We start from the raw sequence: 18,448 nt of genomic DNA on the forward strand, positions 1-18,448 counted from the left end.
GAGGTATTTGGACATAACTATGGATTATTTGGAACAGAAACATTTGTTGTGGAAGTAGCAGTCCTGGGAGTGCATTCTGACGAAGATCAGCAAAGGTAATACAATTTTTCTAATAGTAATTCTTTGTTTAGTGAGCCCCGAACTTGGCAGGTGTCAATATAGCTCACCGTGATGGCTGAGCTATGTACTCAGAATATTTAAAAATGTGCTTTCGCCGAAAAGCTATTTTAAAATCTGACCTAGCGATTGCATAAAGGAGTTCTGTATCTATAATTCTTAAACTTTGACAAAATACATAATTATTTTATGATGAGTAATTTAGTAAATTCACCGGAAGTTTTGGGTGGGAATGCATGTTCTGAACATCACATGCCAATGTAAAAAGCTGTTTTTGAATATAAATATGAACTTGATTTAACAAAACATGCATGTATTGAATAACATAATGTCATAGGAGTGTCATCTGAAGAAGATCAAAGGTTAGTGCTTCATTTAGCTGTGTTTTGGGTTTATGTGACATATATGCTTGCTTGGAAAATGGCTTTGTGATTGTTTTTGGCTATGTACTCTCCTAACATAATCTAATGTTTTGCTTTCGCTGTAAAGCCTTTTTGAAATTCGGACAATGTGGTTAGATTAACGAGAGTCTTGTCTTTAAAATTGTGTAAAATAGTCGTATGTTTGAAAAATTGAAATTATAGCATTTGAGGTTTTTGTATTTCGCGCCACGCTCTACCATTGGATATTGGCGAGGCGTTCCGTCTGTCCTTAAATTGATTTCCTAAGTAGCATTGATCCAAAACCCTCAATCCGATTAAAAAGTAGTCTCGTGGTTTCCTATTTTCCAATACTGCTTTACTTCTCTTGTTCCCCTTTTTCTTCGCCACTGTAACCCACCATTCTCACTTTCTGTACTATTAGCTTCATCCGACTCACTAGCAGTTCCAAACAAAACCTGTTTCCCACCATCTTCGCAACCGATGATCTTTCGACCTAGACAACCAGGGGAGGGGAGTTCCTTACTAATTAGTGACCTTAATTCATCAGTCAAGTACAGGGGAGGAGCGAAAACCCGAAGAGGAATGAGTTTGACACGTGACATAGATCTACCCTATTTTAGCCCCTATTAATTTACTGTAGTTAACTCTGTTTGTATTGTTGCCTGACATCAGACAAGTTTTCAGGAAGATAGTTTGGAGTGAGATTTATTTTCTTTAATCTGTAAATGTCTACCATGATCTGTGCGTATATTCAACATGATTCACAAATGAAACTATGATCTATGAATATATTTAGTAAATAAAACCAGGATCTGTAAACGTGTAAAAATAATTCACTAATTAAATCTTGATCTGTATATGTATTCAACATAGCTCACAAATAAAACGAACATTTTAACAAATATAGAACGATGTGTGAGCAAATGTTCAGAAACATTTACAACTGTGGAATTTGCACATTCAAAAACTGCTTGTGGATCTCTGTATTTTGTCAAAAACGCAGGTTATGGGTTAACACTGGCACCTAGTGGTTATTTGTAGTACTACAACCACAAGAGTTGACGTCCAGGACTTGTCTTTACATGTCGCTGTAGGGGTTTGCCCAGGCATGTACTGTACTAGTTCAGGATAGTAGGAGGGCTTTATGAATCATAGTCTGATGTCAAGCAGTTAAATACAACTGCAGCATCCTGAACACACAGTCCAGTTCCTCCTTTACACTGATGAAGTGAAGTACAGTTGGGATTTTGAGAGATTTACTTGTGCATTAAGGGTAAGTTCTTTATTGGTTGGGGTAGGCTAGCTATACAACTTCTTACATCTTGTTGCATTAGATAGTAGTGTTTCAGTGATTATGGTGTGATATTTGGTTGTTATTGAATTATATTGGAATCTGTTTTATTGATGCCATTTACTAATGTTTGTTTGTTTGATTGTTGGTGATAGGATCGGCCGATTTAAGAATTTAATTGGGTTACTACCTTAGTTTAAATCTGAGAGAAACAGTCTTGGTCTTACATAGCAATAATCTATCATATTTACCTTTGTTCACAAGTTCAGAGGCATCTGATTGCAGTGAAACCTTTTTAGATTTGCTATTCTGTAGAGTAGAAGACACAAGAAAGGGACTTGTGTCACATACTCAGGATATTTCAACAAACTGTCAACTCAGACAATATACACTATATTTACAAAAGTATATGGACACCCCTTCAAATTAGTGGATTTGGCTATTTTAGCCACCCGTTTCTGACAGGTGTATAAAATCGAGCACACCGCCATGCAATCTCCATAGACAAGCATTGGCAGTGGAATGGCCTTACTGAAGGAGCTCTGACTTTCAACGTGGCATAGTCATAGGATGCCACCTTTCCAACAAGTCAGATCGTAAAATTTCTGCCCTGCTAGTACTGTTATTGTGAAGTGGAAACGGAAAGGTGGGAGCAACAATGGCTCAGCCGCAAAGCGGTAGGCCACACAAGCTCACAGAAAGGGACCGCCGAGTGCTGAAGCGCAGAGCCCCGACCTCAACCCCATCGAACACCTTTGGGATGAATTGGAACACTGACTGCGAGCCAGTCCTTATCGCCCAACATCAGTGCCCGACCTCACTAATGCTCTTGTGGCTGAATGGAAGCAAGTCCCTGCAGCAGTGCTCCAACATCTAGTGGAAAGCCTTCCCAGAGTGGAGGCTGTTATAGCAGCAAAGGGGGGACCAACTCTATATTAATGCCCATGATTTTAGAATGAGATGTTCGACGAGCTTTTGGCCATGTAGTGTAGATCAGGTGTTTTTACATGATCTTATTGATGACGTTACTGTTTGCTCTTGCTGTGCTCTGTAAGTAGATATCCGTCTACTTAACTAACCATGCTGTCCTCTCCCTTTGTCCCCTGCAGTGTAGAACCAGAACAACCATGGCCAGTCGTAAGCGGATTCTGAGCTCCCTGGGGAAAGGTCCTGCCAGACGGAACCTGTTTGGCCCAGTGGACCATGAGCAGCTGCAGCAGGAGTACCAGAATGCCTTGCGCAGAGACCTGGAGGACGCCTGCCACCGCTGGGGCTTTGATTTCCTGTCAGAGAAGCCTCTGGCTGGGGGAGACTTCCAGTGGGAGGGGGTTCTAGGCACCAAGCTGCCGCTCCTCTACCAACCCTGCCTTTTGGGTCAGGGAGCGGCACAGAGGGAGGGAGGCCTGGCGGCCATCACAGGGAGGGGCGGGGCAGGGCCATTGCACCGTGGCAAGGAGAATATCCCTTGCACCCCTGAGAAGTGCGGAGCCAACCACCAGAACCTGGAGAAAACACCAGACAAGAAGGAGAACACGAACCACAATGAAAACTGACTGAAGATGAAACAGACCGAAGACTAAACAGACCAACCTCACAGGTAGGAGTGTTGGTGTCGTGTGTGGCTGTAGGGGTTGGTTATTGGGGATGGGTTATAAGTTGGTAGGGTTGTACTGCTGGTTTACTTTAAAATTCAGTTTTGAATACGAAGTCCAATGCTGACAAGGCCTCTATTGGTTTATGTCTCTGCAGATTTCTACCATGCCAAGAAGAGTGGTGGGTACGCAGTGTAAGTCAGGCCAGTGATCTCAGGGCACACAGTCACAGCTGCCAGGGAGCCAACAGTCGGGACAGAACCACAGCAAACACTACTTCTCGCAGGAACACATACACTGCACAGACACTGGACACATAGAGTGCATACTTACCTGGAGGAATACATAACCAATACTCTAAACAAATGCAGGGGGAAATTAAACAACCTCTTTTATTGCATCCATTACCAATGCATACTGTAAAAAAAAAAGTATATCCATGTATGGTTAACTGATGTACTAATGATTTCAATGTAAGGGGGCTTGTGTTCTTCCTGTGGTAAGGGAGGGACATTCAAGCGGTTCAAATGATGCATCCATGTTCATTTGTGAGTCATGTAAGGACATCCTCTAAAACCCTATGACCTTTTGGTGTAAAGGGGACTTTTGCTGTAAGAGCTCACTGTCTGGACAGGTAAGTTCCTGTCTGACATTCCACAGCACTGAAATGGACCAATCAAAGCCCTGCCTCTGGGTCTACCCTTAAACCGTCTTGTCTTGATGACATCTTGAAATGATGAAACCATACTGTTTATGGTAGAGGTTGAATCTACTACAATATACTGTCACATTGAGAGGAATCATTGAAAAATGACCACAACAACACAATAGTATTTTACAAAGTCTTTCTGGTTCATATGTCCAAATGTATTGATTGATGTGGTTTTATTTAATGTTTTTTCATTATGCTGTATTTCTTGTGAAGAGTGCCAGAATCATGTTATTCTCTGTCTTTTGCAAGCACTTCCTGCCCAAAGTATGTATTTTTGTACATATTGTGTAAATTTGTGAAATCTCAACATGTACTCATAGGAAACTAGTGGAAGAGTACCGTAATGAATGAGACTGTTATGCTTATAATGCAAATTCCTATATAGGAAATGTCACCAATGTCCCCCACCTTCTAACTAGGCATTTTGCTATAATATTCCTGGGAATTTGTTGATGGGTACCTCCCCAATGCTCTTTCATGCTTTTCTGAACACAAGGCCAGACATGAAAGTTTCCTTAGAATAGTATCAGAGATGTATGTTTTCTTTCAGTATTGCTCAATATTTTTAATGTAGCCCACAGCAGGTGCATCAAGGGACTCAAATTAGTAAAGTGCGCATGTATGGTATTTTAGTCTAAACAGGGAAATTGTGTCCTCAAAAACAGCTATTTTAGAGTAAGCTACAGCCAAGTGTAAGTGCAGTAAAATACACATGAAGTGTTTTTATCTGCCTCAAACTGAGGTCCATCAAGGACCATGGTTATTTTTTGTTATGATGGCTGATCCTTCTGCAATTGGTCATTTGAATGGGGGTTAGACAACATCTCTGTCATGACAATTCTTCCAAACTAATCTAATAGCTTCACAGACCCTGACATTCTGCTAAGAACATGCATTACACCAAAAAATGCACTTGTGTTTATAGATGTTGGTGCACAAGTCCTACATAGGGTTTATGTTCAAAGCTACAACTAAAATAGTATTTATTATGAAATAAGGTAGATATGTGTAATTGGTTATTAGGAAAAAATGTAAATAAATACAGTATGTATATATTAACCTGAAGTACATTTATTGTTTTACCTTTGGGTGTCAAATCTTTTGACCTAAAGATAAGTAAACAATATTTATAAAAACGTTTCTCCACCTCACAGTCAGGTATCGATTCTCAATTCCAGAGGAACAAAATATTTATGTAATACAGATCGGAGTTCTGTAGAGCCATATTTATACTGAACAAAAATATCAACGCAACATGTAAAAGTGCTGGTTTCATGAGCTGAAATAAAACATCTCTGTATTTCTCTCAAATGTTGTGCACAAATGTGTTTAGATCCCTGCTAGTGAGCATTTCTCCTTTGCCAAGATAATCCATCCACCTGACAGGTGTGACATATCAAGAAGCTGATTAAACAGCATGATCCTTACACAGGTGAACCTTGTGCTGCGGACAATAAAAGGACATTCTAAAATGTGCCGTTTTGTCACACAACACAGTGCCACAGATGTCTCAAGTTTTGAGGGAGCGTACAATTGTCATGCTGACTGCAGGAAAGTCCACCAGAGCTGTTGCCAGAGAATTTAATGTTAATTTCTCTACCATAATCCACCTCCAACGTTGTTTGGCAGTACGTCCAACCAGCCTCACAACTGCAGACCACGTGTAACCACGCTAGCTCAGGACCTCCACATCTGGCTTCTTCATTTTTGGGATCGTCTGAGACCAGCCACCCAGACAGCTGATGAAACTGTGGGTTTGCAGAACCGAAGAAGTTCTACACAACTGTCAGAAACCGTCTTGGGGAAGCTTATCTGCATGCTCATCGTCATCACCAGGGTCTTGACCTGACTGCAGTTCGGCGTCGTAACCGATTTCAGTGGGAAAATGCTCACCTTCGATGAGCACTGGCACAATGGAGAAGTGTAATCTTTTTTTTAAAGTATCTGTGACCAACAGATCCATATCTGCATTCCCAGTCAGGTGAAGCCATAGATTATGGCCTAATGAATTTATTTAAATTGACTGATTTCTTATATGAACTGTAACTCAGTAAAATCTTTGAAATTGTTGCGTTTATATTTTTGTTCAGTGTATAAAGGATGAAGACGGGGCCAAGCGTACGTTTGATTACATTTTTAAGTACCTCCACACATTATGCACCATTACCACATCTCTCTCTTTTATCAAGTTCATCATATTCTGAAAACTGTGAAAGTTAGCTCATCAAATATAAATGATTTGCATAAACAAAAGATTTAAAAAACTAAATCCCTAGGATTTTTGTATTGATAGCATAATGATTACAAATACTATCATGTAGACAGAATAAAATAGGATTTGTAATTTGTTACTCCTATTAATGGTTGACAGAGGCCTCACCTTGATCACTCCTTCACTCCTGTGCCCCTTTTCACATTGGAAACAGAAGATGACCACTGAAAGTAGTGACAACAACATGATCATCAAAGGCAACTGCTCCACTCCTGAGTTGAACATACACATTCTCCCCAACCTCTAGCTGCAGGGAGACTGAGTTGAACATACACATTCTCTCCAACCTCTAGCTGCAGGGAGACTGAGTTGAACATACACATTCTCCCCAACCTCTAGCTGCAGGGAGACTGAGTTGAACATACACATTCTCCCCAACCTCTAGCTGCAGGGAGACTGAGTTGGACATACACATTCTCCCCAACCTCTAGCTGCAGGGAGACTGAGTTGGACATACACATTCTCCCCAACCTCTAGCTGCAGGGAGACTGAGTTGAACATACACATTCTCCCCAACCTCTAGCTGCAGGGAGACTGAGTTGGACATACACATTCTCCCCAACCTCTAGCTGCAGGGAGACTGAGTTGAACATACACATTCTCCCCAACCTCTAGCTGCAGGGAGACTGAGTTGGACATACACATTCTCCCCAACCTCTAGCTGCAGGGAGACTGAGTTGAACATACACATTCTCCCCAACCTCTAGCTGCAGGGAGACTGAGTTGAACATACACATTCTCCCCAACCTCTAGCTGCAGGGAGACTGAGTTGGACATGTTGATGTAATAATCATTAGATGAGTTGTGGAACGCAGAGATGACCTTCTGGGCGTTCTTGTACATGCTTAAAATCATAGGATGTGTTCTACGGCCAAATCCAGTAATCGCAAAGTGGTAGACTCCTTTAACCTTTGCAGTGAACACACCTAAATATAAGCATTAAGATATTAGTGATATAGTTGATGAGACGGTGGATTGTGCAGTCAGATGGAACAGAGTAAACAGGCATTTCAACATCATAGATTTACCCGGTGCTTACTTGTGTAATAGGCAATGGCTGGAATGCGGTTTTAACCAATCGGCATCCAGGATTAGACCCACCCGTTGTATAACATGTACTTTATATTTTAGATTACTATGTACAGTGCATGCCCACTGTTACAACTTATCATGTGCATCATTTGACATATGGGAACCCAGACACATATACACACATACTATACATACCAGTAGAGGAATCAAAAGCCCCACCGATGTTGGTGTAGACTCGTTTGAAGACCACAGTGGTTTGATTGTCATAAGGCCCTATGGTGCTCCCCAGTGCAGAAGAGAACACCACCGCTGACCTCTCTGTGGACACAGGACAGGGACCCTTACCAAAAAGTACCAAATGGCAATACATACAAAAAAAGGGAATGATTATCAAAATGTTGCTTTGTGCATTACAGTACCTGACATTTCTTTCTTCGGCCCCGCTACCAAGCCCTCACTGACTTTCAACCTGGCCTCCATGGCTATAATGACAGAAATAATGTTGAAGGATATTTATTCAATAAAACCAACCAAAGACAGTAGTTGATTTGATCTCTTACTGTACCTTCATTAACTATGGTGTTTTTCTCCACCACACCCTTGGTGGCTCTCAACTTGGCATCTGTGTTTCTCAGCTCCAAGCGTTGCTCCACTACCATGTCTCTGACAGCCAGGAGTTCAGTCCAGATATTATGGGGGCAGCTGTTCTTCTCATCTTTTGTATTTGCAGGAGCTGCAAGAGCAATGACCTCCTGCTTCGTGTTGCTCATGGTTCTAATGTTGTGTCTCAAAATGTATTTTCTTGTTGTGTGAGGTGCTCTTATGCCTCTGCTCTGTGCCTCACTTCTGATCAATGATTAACTTGGTACTAGGAATGGGGATGTGGACTAAGACTTCTACGGAACCCAGGTGTATCTAGATTGGGCAAAATCAATCATCAATAATTATATTCTGTGATAAATTCAAAAGCTTTATTGTGGATGTGATAACCACCATAATCATATTTTCAAGATATTGCTCGTATAGAGCGGTCAATGGCTGTGATAAACAAAGCTTGGGCCACCACAGTTAAGTGTGTGATGGACTGTGACAAACTCCGACAGATCGTAACAAAGCTTTCTCTTAAAACATTTATTCACCTACTTTGTAAGGCAGAGGGTGGGGTACATTTTCTTCTACAGTAATATACCATGATGAAACTGTATCGATAACTCCTACTTCTCCCTGTAAGATCATAACATTGTGTACTCTGTAACTATGGCGTAAACTCTTGACAGTTTGCAAATAGTTATATCGTTCTTGACACGTCATTTTGTTTTGTGTGGATTGTCATGATTGCTGATATCTGTGATGGGACCCTCCAGTATGTCTGCATTGTATATTATTGAAAACAAATAAAAATGTTGATAGAACAATATTTATGGTGCTTATTCATAAATAACCCACAATAAAAATTCCTTCTGTCATAAATACAGCTGAGCATGGAAGCATGGCTGTGTGAGACAATGTATCTGTGGAGCTTTTCCCCAAGGAAGTCTGAGGAGAGCTCATGGCAACCCTCCAAATCCCTACAGACCCCACAACCTCCCAACACATTAGAGAACCAAGAGAAAAATAAATACAAATATAATAAGGGCATCAAATATGAACCCGTCCATCACAAAGAGACTATTATTAGTTCTCTGTTTTGGAAACCCTCACCAAGCATTCCTGTAACCGGTGTGTGTAGGCCTATTTCTATTTCACTTTTTTTTATGAAAATGACTTTCATTTTGCATCTGCCTATATAATGCTGCACTGTGGGACAGAGAAGATAGGGCAGTCCTTTTTAAGCCTGGCCGTAGCGCCACATTCTTTGTAAACCACTGCAGCAGCCCTCCATTAACATGCGTGAGACGGTGTATATTCAGGGTTTAAGGGATGAAAGGGCTGCAATAGGCCCTGACACAAGCCCTGCTGTACTACCCTCCCTCCCCCCTCCCTCCCCCTCTCCGCTTCCCTGGCTTCAGCACACATAGAGGCACCTGCGCGCGTGCGCTAAACTCTCCCCATCCCCCCTCCCTTCTCCCTCCATCATCTGTGCCTCAGCTCACACAACCGTGATAGAGCAGGACGGCTAGTATTTGCACTCAGACAGCGTGACGGAGAAAGAGAGAGAGGGAGGGAGGGAGGGAGGGAGCGAAAGAAAGAGGCAGACAGAGCGAGCGTAAGATACAAAGGGGGAGAAAGAGAGCAACAGCAGAGACAACGAGAGAGAGAGAGAGATGGAGGAAGACAGGGAGGCTGCAGACATCTTTGTTATCAACAATGGAGCATGAAGCTCTGGTAAGGCGATAGGCAGATATTGGGTAGGGGAGAGACATTGAGGAAAGGGGGTCTCGTGTGACCACAGGGGAGGGAGAAGGAGGAAGTGGAGGAGAAGGATGGGCCTCGAACACAGACCTGCAGTGGCACTGCCAATCCTGGATTAAACAGTATGGTAACGTTCCCAAATTAATCTGTCACTGCACTGGTTTTGTATCATCATCCTCTAGTGTTTACTTCCATTCTCATTGACACCCATCACTCATTTCACCCATGTCGCAGTGCATGTCTCCTCATGTGAAGACCCTTTTTTTCACACCGTCTGTTATGATCATCTCCCTGCTTCTGTTCTCGTCTCCAGGAGCCTCACCCACCATGGAACTAACCCTGTGTTTTCACACACACTGTTGGATCTGAGCATCGGCCATTGCTGTCTCTGTGTGTGTGTTGTTTTTGTTGTATTTTTTCCCATCCATCCAGAGAGGAAGGAACATTGTGTATTTCTCCCCTTCATCCAGTCTGTAACAAAATAAGCTTTCCATTTTCTCTCATTGAAATAAAATGAATAGATGAATAGCCTGATATTGTAGTGCCTGCAGTCATTCGTCCATTAAAATTACATGCCTCCATTTCAATGCAGCTACCTGATTGTAACCTACTTTCTAAAATTGTCGCCTGCTTGTCAGTGGATCTGTTGGGAAATAGTGCAGGGCACTGTGGCTCCTCTGAGACCTCTTTTACATGCTAATACAATCCTAATAAAGCCTAAGTGGCCTGACTAGATGAATTAGGGCAGCGCTTGCTGAGATATGTGTGGTGTCTGCCCTGGTTCCTGTCTGATGGGGTTGGTGACAGCAGTGTTGTGGTGTCTGCCCGGGCGACATGGGGTAATAATTAAAACACAACAAATTCCCACTCTCAGAAACAACTAGATGTTTTTTATCCTATATAAACAGTCCACAGATGGTTGTGTCTTTCAGTGAGATGTTAAGAATTCACACTGAGGGACATTAGACCTCCATTGTTTGCCGAGCTGCCTGCCACATTGCAGAGTAGAAGTGGGAGGGTACTCCCCCATGTTTATGTCATGCAGCATCACACTACTGGATCATACATCACACAAGTTTAAAAGGGATAGAATGATACACTGATAGTGCAGATTTCTGAACTAATAATCACAGTATTCATCATTGTCTTAGGCCTAACTATCATTATCATCATCACCATCACATTCATCAGGTATTCATGTGCCAAAATAGTTTTTCACAGTTTAGCAGTATGCACTGTGAAAACACTTGATGTAAAATCTGTTTATTAAGGCTTAACACAGTAACTTTGTCTGGGTCTTATGCCAAGGATCTGGGGTAAAGTCTGTGAAAAGAGAACAGTCACTAGATGTGTCATTGTGATGGGTGTTCTGCTTTAAAGATCATGTTTACCTTGCGATGCTGACTTCACATCAATCATGGCAACCACTTTCTCCCTGTCCGCGCACTCTGTCACCCCTGCCTCCCCCATCCCCTTTCCCTGCTTAGCTGGATAAAAGCGAAGTGACAACATTGGGCCTGCCCCCCTCAGCCAGCCATGGCGGCTCTGACGGTAACATCAGCTTGGATGGTGCTGGTGTGGGTGGGGGGGCGGGGGCCGGAGCCGGGGCAGTGGCCGGGTTGGGGGCTGTGGCTGGAGGGGCTGAAGGGGTCGCTGAGCCTCAGCGAACGCGGGTCGCTCTGGAGCACCTGCAGCAGAAAATCCTGAAGATAACTGAGCAGATTCGGATAGAACAGGAGGCAAGAGATGACAACGTAGCTGAGTACCTGAAGCTGGCCCACAACGCAGACAAGCAACAAGCCTCGCGCATCAAACAGGTTTTTGAGAAGAAGAACCAGAAGTCTGCACAGACCATCGCCCACCTGCACAAAAAGCTAGAGCACTACCACAAGAAGCTGAAGGAGACAGAGCAGGTGAGTGTGTGTGTGTGTGTGTGTGTGTGTGTGTGTGTGTGTGTGTGTGTGTGTGTGTGTGCGTGCGTGCGTGCGTGCGTGCGTGCGTGCGTGCGTGCGTGCGTGCGTGCGTGCGTGTGTTTGTTGGTTCCTGCCACACTGGTTCCATCTCATGACTGATGATGACTCGTCTCCATGGCTCAGCTGTTCCTAAGGGACATTTGTAATGTAATGTGTTTGTCTCACTTGAAAGTTTTACCCTGACTGCTGCTTTCTGAGGTGATGCACAGGAGGTTGGTGGCACCTTAATTGGGGAGAATCAAATTAAATCAAATCAAATGTATTTATATAGCCCTTCTTACATCAGCTGATATCTCAAAGTGCTGTACAGAAACCCAGCCTAAAATCCCAAACAGCAAGTAATGCAGGTGTAGAAGCACGGTGGCTAGGAAAAACTCCCTAGAAAGGCCAAAACCTAGGAAGAAACCTAGAGAAGAACCAGGCTATGAGGGGTGGCCAGTCCTCTTCTGGCTGTGCCGGGTGGAGATTATAACAGAACATGGCCAAGATGTTAAAATGTTCATAGATGACCAGCATGGTCAAATAATAATAATCACAGTAGTTGTTGAGGGTGCAACAAGTCAGCACCTCAAAAGTAAATGTCAGTTGGCTTTTCATAGCCGATCATTGAGAGTATCTCTACCGCTCCTGCTGTCTCTAGAGACTTGAAAACAGCAGGTCTGGGACAGGTAGCAAAGGCTCGTGGTAATGACTGGAGAGGAGTCAGTGGAATGGTATAAAATACATCAAACACATGGTTTCCAGGTGTTTGATGCCATTCCAATATTATGAGCCGTTCTCCCCTCAGCAGCCTCCACTAAGGTCATGATTCATGTTGTCACTTTCTAAGTAGGATTGGGCCATATCCACATTACCCTATGAATTAAATATAGAAATCATCCCTGGAGGATTTCTGTATATTGAAAGTTACATATCTTGAACACTTGAGTGCTGACAAGCAAAACATTTTGGGACTATGTCAACAATGAACTAATGAAACAAATATCAAAAGATCGTTTTTGGGTGGAATTTCCCTTTAACAACGGGCTGTTGAAAATACCTATTTCAATACCTGGCTTTGTAGAACATGACATGAGATGTCACTCACTCACTATCTAAAGATGTTTTGTTGTTGTAGAAAAGCAAACAAGACTGATTCGCTTTATCTTTCAACTAACACACACGTTTATTTATTTAAAAAGTACAAATATTGACATTTTAAAGAAACTGTTTCCACAGTATTAGAAATCATGTCTCCAGTATTTCAAAATGCCTTGGTATAGGTGCTATCATAAACCTGCCCAGCCCTATTCCTAGGTAGGTTATCTGAGGGTTCTGTTCTGACTATGCCCTCTTATTGATAAAGTATGTTTATATTCTCCTATCTCCCTGCTCTGTTGTGTCACCTCCACCATTCCACTTTTATTTCCATCCCTCTCTCACCACTTATCCACCCATGTATCTGCTACTCCTTCACACCCTGTCAATCTATCCCATTTATTTTTGTTTCTCCCTCTCATCTTCCATCCCCCCTCCTCCCTCAATCCTCCTTATAGAATGGTCCAGCCCGTCAGCCTAAGGATGTGCTGCGGGACATGCAACAGGGGCTGAAGGACATGGGGGCCAATGTACGAGCCGGGTTCCATGGCTTTGGCGGGGGTATGGTGGATGGGGTCAAAGGAGGGGTAGAAGGGGTCAAAGGAGCTGTGGTGTCTAAGCCACGGGAGTTCGCCAGCTTGATCCGCAACAAATTTGGCAGTGCAGACAACATCTCCCACCTCATAGAGGACGGGGTGGGAGGGCACTCGGAGGACGCGCCCGCTCAACGAGCCCTGAGTGGCAGTGCCACCCTGGTCTCCAGCCCCAAGTACGGTAGCGACGACGAGTGCTCCAGTGCCACCTCTGGCTCAGCGGCAGGCAGTCACTCAGGCGGGGCCGGGGTAGGTGGGATGTCGGGGCAAGGGCAGGCTGGCCTGGGGAGCCCCAGACTGGATGGGCACCACCACCACCACCACCACATTCACAGCTCCTGGGACGCCTTGCTGGAAGGCCTGCAGGAGATCAAGGCCAGCCAGGCCCACATGGAGGACGCCATCGAGGACATGAAGAGTCAGCTGCAGAGTGACTACTCCTACATGAACCAGTGCCTGCAGGAGGAGAGATACAGGTGCAGACCAACACCTAGGCCAATACACAGAGCATGGAATGAGAGTTGGTATTATACATCAATCTCACACTAACTGCTGAAACAAGCTGCTTTGCTTTTAGCTTGTTTCAGTACAGCAGTGTAAATCATGTTCAGTGTTTTTACACTACATGATTTATGCTGAATGATATTCATGAGGATAATTAAAAAGGTCAAGGAAACTGTTACAGGTTTTGTACATTTCAAGTTTTGTCAAGATCAGAAGTAGTTGTTTTAATGTATAAAACTGATCCTTAAATTAAACGGAGTGACACCTTGAAAATTGCATAAATATGTAAAATCTTTCTCTAATTTGTTGAATTGGTCTTTACTCCGCTGGTCTAAATCATACCGGCTCTGCCTCATACATTTTTTTAAATCTCTCTCTGTTTAGGTATGAGCGACTGGAAGAGCAGCTGAATGACTTGACAGAGCTGCACCAAAACGAAATGACTAATCTGAAACAGGAGCTGGCCAGCATGGAGGAGAAAGTGGCCTACCAGTCCTATGAGAGAGCCAGAGACATACAGGTAGAGAGATAGAGACCTGGATTTACAGTTTATGATACTTTCCTGTAGATACACAAACAAGTATGACTCCAGAAATGAGCCTTGTTCCCCTAATTCAGTTGTAACATTGTGTTTGCCTGTGTTTGTCATTTGTACCTGTGTGTGTATGTATACATGCAGGAAGCGGTGGAGTCATGCCTGACCCGCATCACTAAGTTGGAGCTCCAGCAGCAGCAGCAGCAGGTGGTGCAGTTGGAGGGTGTGGAGAACGCCAACGCCCGCGCCCTGCTGGGCAAACTCATCAACATCATCCTAGCACTCATGGCCGTAGTGCTGGTGTTCGTCTCCACCCTGGCCAACTTCATCACCCCACTCATGAAAACCCGAGCGCGGGTGGCCACCACCGTCATGCTGGCCTTGTTTCTGTTCATCCTTTGGAAGCACTGGGACTTCCTGGAGCTGTGGCTAATGCCCAGCTGAGTTTCCTACAGTCAATCATCCACGCCCTTGTGTCTGAGTGACCAGGATGTGGACAGAGGGACCAGAGTGATACACTGAGCTGCCCTAGACACTCTAACAGTCTGAAACTCAGAGAGTGTGAATACAAAACTCATATTTCTGAAAGAGAACCAGTGCACTTTTTTGATAGGATTTATGCTTGGAGAGTCGTACTTAGGAGGGTTGAAAGGTCAAAACATTTCTTTACAAAGCAACTGGCGAAGACTTACTTCGGATAGGGGGGGGGGCATTTCTGGTTGACTGATGGTCGAGAGAGAGACATTTAAGGAAGAGTGTTGGGTGTTTTATGGTGATTACCATGACAAGGAACCTGAGGAACTATCTGCCTGGTTGCTTGGCAACTCAAGCGTTTGCTCTTTCTCATGGCCAATCTAGTGGTGTCAACTCACCATCGTACTGTAGTCACTATGACCTATTACAATTCCAGAATTCATGTTGAAATTCTTTGACACATTTTTGTAATGTTAGTATAGGCCTACACTTAAAAGTGAAAATGGATAAAAGAACAAATTATACTTTGTCTTTGCTAAACCATGTTTGCTGTTACCTTTTTGTTGAGCCAATTGTATATTTGGAGGACATGGCCAAGCAAAAGGATTGTTTTTCTGCTCAATGTTAGGGTATGTACTACTCATGCATGTCCTCGCGTGCATTTATACCTGTGTAATGCACTTGGCATGAGTAGCATTCCAACACCAACAGAAATACTCTTTGGACTTAATAGCATTCTGTTGTCTGTAGACAGTTTCTACCTAAATGTTTTTTTTTAACTTTCATCTCCATATTATTTCTAAAACAGCCAACTCAATATCTTCTGGTGTTTAAAACTACACCTTTTTTGGTGTATCAGTCCTTTTAGTGTCTTATGTGTGATGTAAAGAAGAATTTGAGGGCCAGAAAGTAATCTGGTGAGATGGATCATCAAAACTACTAAATGATCTATAATCTATTCTGAGCATCAATGCTATCTCATAACCACTGTTGTTGTAGAGCAGCTAAGAATATATGTAGTGTCAGAGTCATAGGCATGTTAGACCATTGCTTCCACATTTCTATCCAGTTTGCGAAATCCATCACAACTCTGTTGCATTCTTAATAAATACATTCTTAAACTATATGCTAATGTTGCATGATATTGGAAAGTAGGATCATTTGCATGCAACTATGTATATCTAACTACTGACAATGGAGTAGAATAATAATATGGTAAGTAATCTGTGATAGTTGGGTCTTCATTATGAAAAAATTACTACAAATGTCAAATAGAGTTCCACAACCTATAAAATCCCCATGTAACCCCCCTTCAACATTTTATTCCAGCCTGGTTCAAGCTAAAGGTTGTTTTTATATCAAGTTATGACATATCTTGTGTCCATCATTTCAGTCAGGGCGGGCTAAAATATGTGTTTACAGATGTGCAGTGAATATCCTCTAAAAATGTATTCAGTTCCAGCTCAACTGAATATTCACCCACTAATCCTGTGGATTACAGCATTATTTACACTTAACTGCCCCCCCTCTCACTTTTATTCACTGGCTCAGTAAAACTGCTAATCCTCATATGTGACTGGTGAGAGGTTACCAACTCTGCACAACTGAATTTCAAACGCTTGAAAGAATACACGTTTAGGTTGGTTCTGTTGCCAAAATGTAATAGTTTACTATTCTTACCAACAGTACTAAATAAACTATGGAACTCTCAAAGGCTTAGACTGAGCCCTAACAAAATTAAGAGTTGTCAAGGTTGTCAGATGTAGTAAAGAGGAAAAGGTTTTTAGTGAGGATTTCTTTGGAAAGGCTTCAACCATCAGACAGACTCTGACGTATGCTAAAATACACTGAGTGTACAAAACATTAGTATTGAGTTACACCCCCTTTTGCCCTCAGAACAACCTCAATTCATCGGGACATGGACTCTAGAAGGTGTCAAAAGCGTTCCACAGGGATGCTGGCCCACGTTTACTCCAATGCTTCCCACAGTTGGGTAAAGTTGGCTGGATGTCCTTTGGGTGGTGGGTCTGGGAAACTGTTGAGTGTGAAAAAACCCAGCAGTGTTGCAGTTCTTGACACACTCAAACCGGTGCGCCTAGTATCAACTACCACACCCCATTCAAAGGCATTTAAATCTTTTGTCTTGCCCATTCACCCTCAATGGCACACATACACAATCCTTCTCTCAATTGTCTCAAGGCATAAAAATCCTTCTTTAACCGGTCTCCTCCCCTTCATATACACTGATTGAAGTGGATTTAACAGGTGACATCAATAAGGGATCATAGCTTTCACATGGATTCAACTGGTCAGTGTGTCATGGAAAGAGCAGATGTTCCTAATGTTTTGTACACTCAATGTATGTCTTGTATAGTCACAATCACATAGTAAGTTTTAGCAGCACAAAGGCACCTCCTAGTGGAAAACATGTCTATTTTTTATTTTGTGCACAGTAAAAGGGAAGTCTTCACTGCGCCAAAATCAAGAATTTGACTGAACCTGAAAAATTAGTGTTGACAGTGGCACCGTTCTCTCGAGAAACACAAACGAATATTGTGAGAAACAGACATAGTTTAAATCCCATGCGTCAATCTAAGTAACTAAAAAAAAGAATCCCCATCATAATCCGTCAGTTTAAACTAGAGATATGTTTTTTGGCATTAGCTACGTCTCAATCCACCGCCTCCTCCTATGTCAGCCTTCCGCATCTGTGGTGGAAGATGGCCGAGCTACAACAGTGTTTGTCAGACCATGAGACATCCCGAAAAATCGGTCTTCTCACGAAAGCGTCCGAAACTAATAAGGAAAGATGAGACTCATGAACATGATGGACTCGTCTGAAGTCGGTACTGCTGATGTGCCAACTTCTGTCTGTAGTGTCCGAACTGTTTGGGCTACAAACTAATGACCCCACTATGGAAAAGGGCAACTCTCACAAACACTATGGTGTTCTCCGTTTAGCTCTACGATCCCCACAAAGTCATGGACTCATCTGAAAATAACCCATACAAATGGAAATGGAAGTAGTTTTGTGCCAACAAAAATAAAGGGTTAAATATGTCCAAAAAAACTAATATTTCCTGAGCTTTCTTACATCTCCTAGATATAGGACAGACACGTCAAAACCTTATTCCTTATGATTGTCTTTTTTGCCATTTATGAATGTGTTATTCAATGCATTTCTCTGGGCTATTACTGTAGTAAAGGCCAAATTCAATATTTTATCAAATAATGATACCTAAAAGGGTCCTTAAAATTCAAAATCAAATAGCTAAATGATCCATGGTATAACCATCTTAAAACAATTCCATATGTTAGCTTAGTAGAACCCCCCCCCCCAGCGTAGAAATTAAGACAGTCCATCAATGTAAGAGGTTAAAGCAGGTAGAACATGAACAAAATACATGCAAATAACACACAAAAATGTATGTAATTTCTTGTTTTTTAATCAGTATTGTCCGGCAAACCCCATTTGACTATTACATTGATAACAGGTGCTTTTGCAATACAGGACTGAACTCAAGAGATCATGACAGCCAAG

The 18,448-nt window shown here is 42.7% G+C and overlaps 2 protein-coding genes across 2 annotated transcripts; both read left to right on the forward strand.

The window, feature by feature from the left end:
* The first annotated feature begins 1,670 nt into the window (after nt 1–1,670).
* On the forward strand, nt 1,671–5,246 carry LOC115150615 (cyclin-dependent kinase inhibitor 1-like). The gene is made up of 3 exons (XM_029694083.1): nt 1,671–1,773; nt 2,901–3,388; nt 3,541–5,246. Exon 2 carries the CDS (start codon nt 2,919–2,921, stop codon nt 3,342–3,344), a length of 426 nt encoding a protein of 141 aa, XP_029549943.1. The 5' UTR covers nt 1,671–1,773; nt 2,901–2,918; the 3' UTR covers nt 3,345–3,388; nt 3,541–5,246.
* A 4,365-nt stretch (nt 5,247–9,611) lies between these two features.
* Nucleotides 9,612–16,533, forward strand: LOC115150616 (transmembrane and coiled-coil domains protein 2). Its single transcript, XM_029694084.1, has 6 exons — nt 9,612–9,724; nt 11,239–11,326; nt 11,390–11,664; nt 13,260–13,870; nt 14,283–14,418; nt 14,578–16,533. The coding sequence occupies exons 1-6, from the start codon at nt 9,707–9,709 to the stop codon at nt 14,875–14,877; spliced, it is 1,428 nt and encodes a 475-aa protein (XP_029549944.1). The 5' UTR covers nt 9,612–9,706; the 3' UTR covers nt 14,878–16,533.
* Nucleotides 16,534–18,448: the final 1,915 nt, after the last annotated feature.

Source organism: Salmo trutta, chromosome 16, assembly GCF_901001165.1.
Source record: "Salmo trutta chromosome 16, fSalTru1.1, whole genome shotgun sequence".
NCBI lineage: Eukaryota > Metazoa > Chordata > Actinopteri > Salmoniformes > Salmonidae > Salmo > Salmo trutta.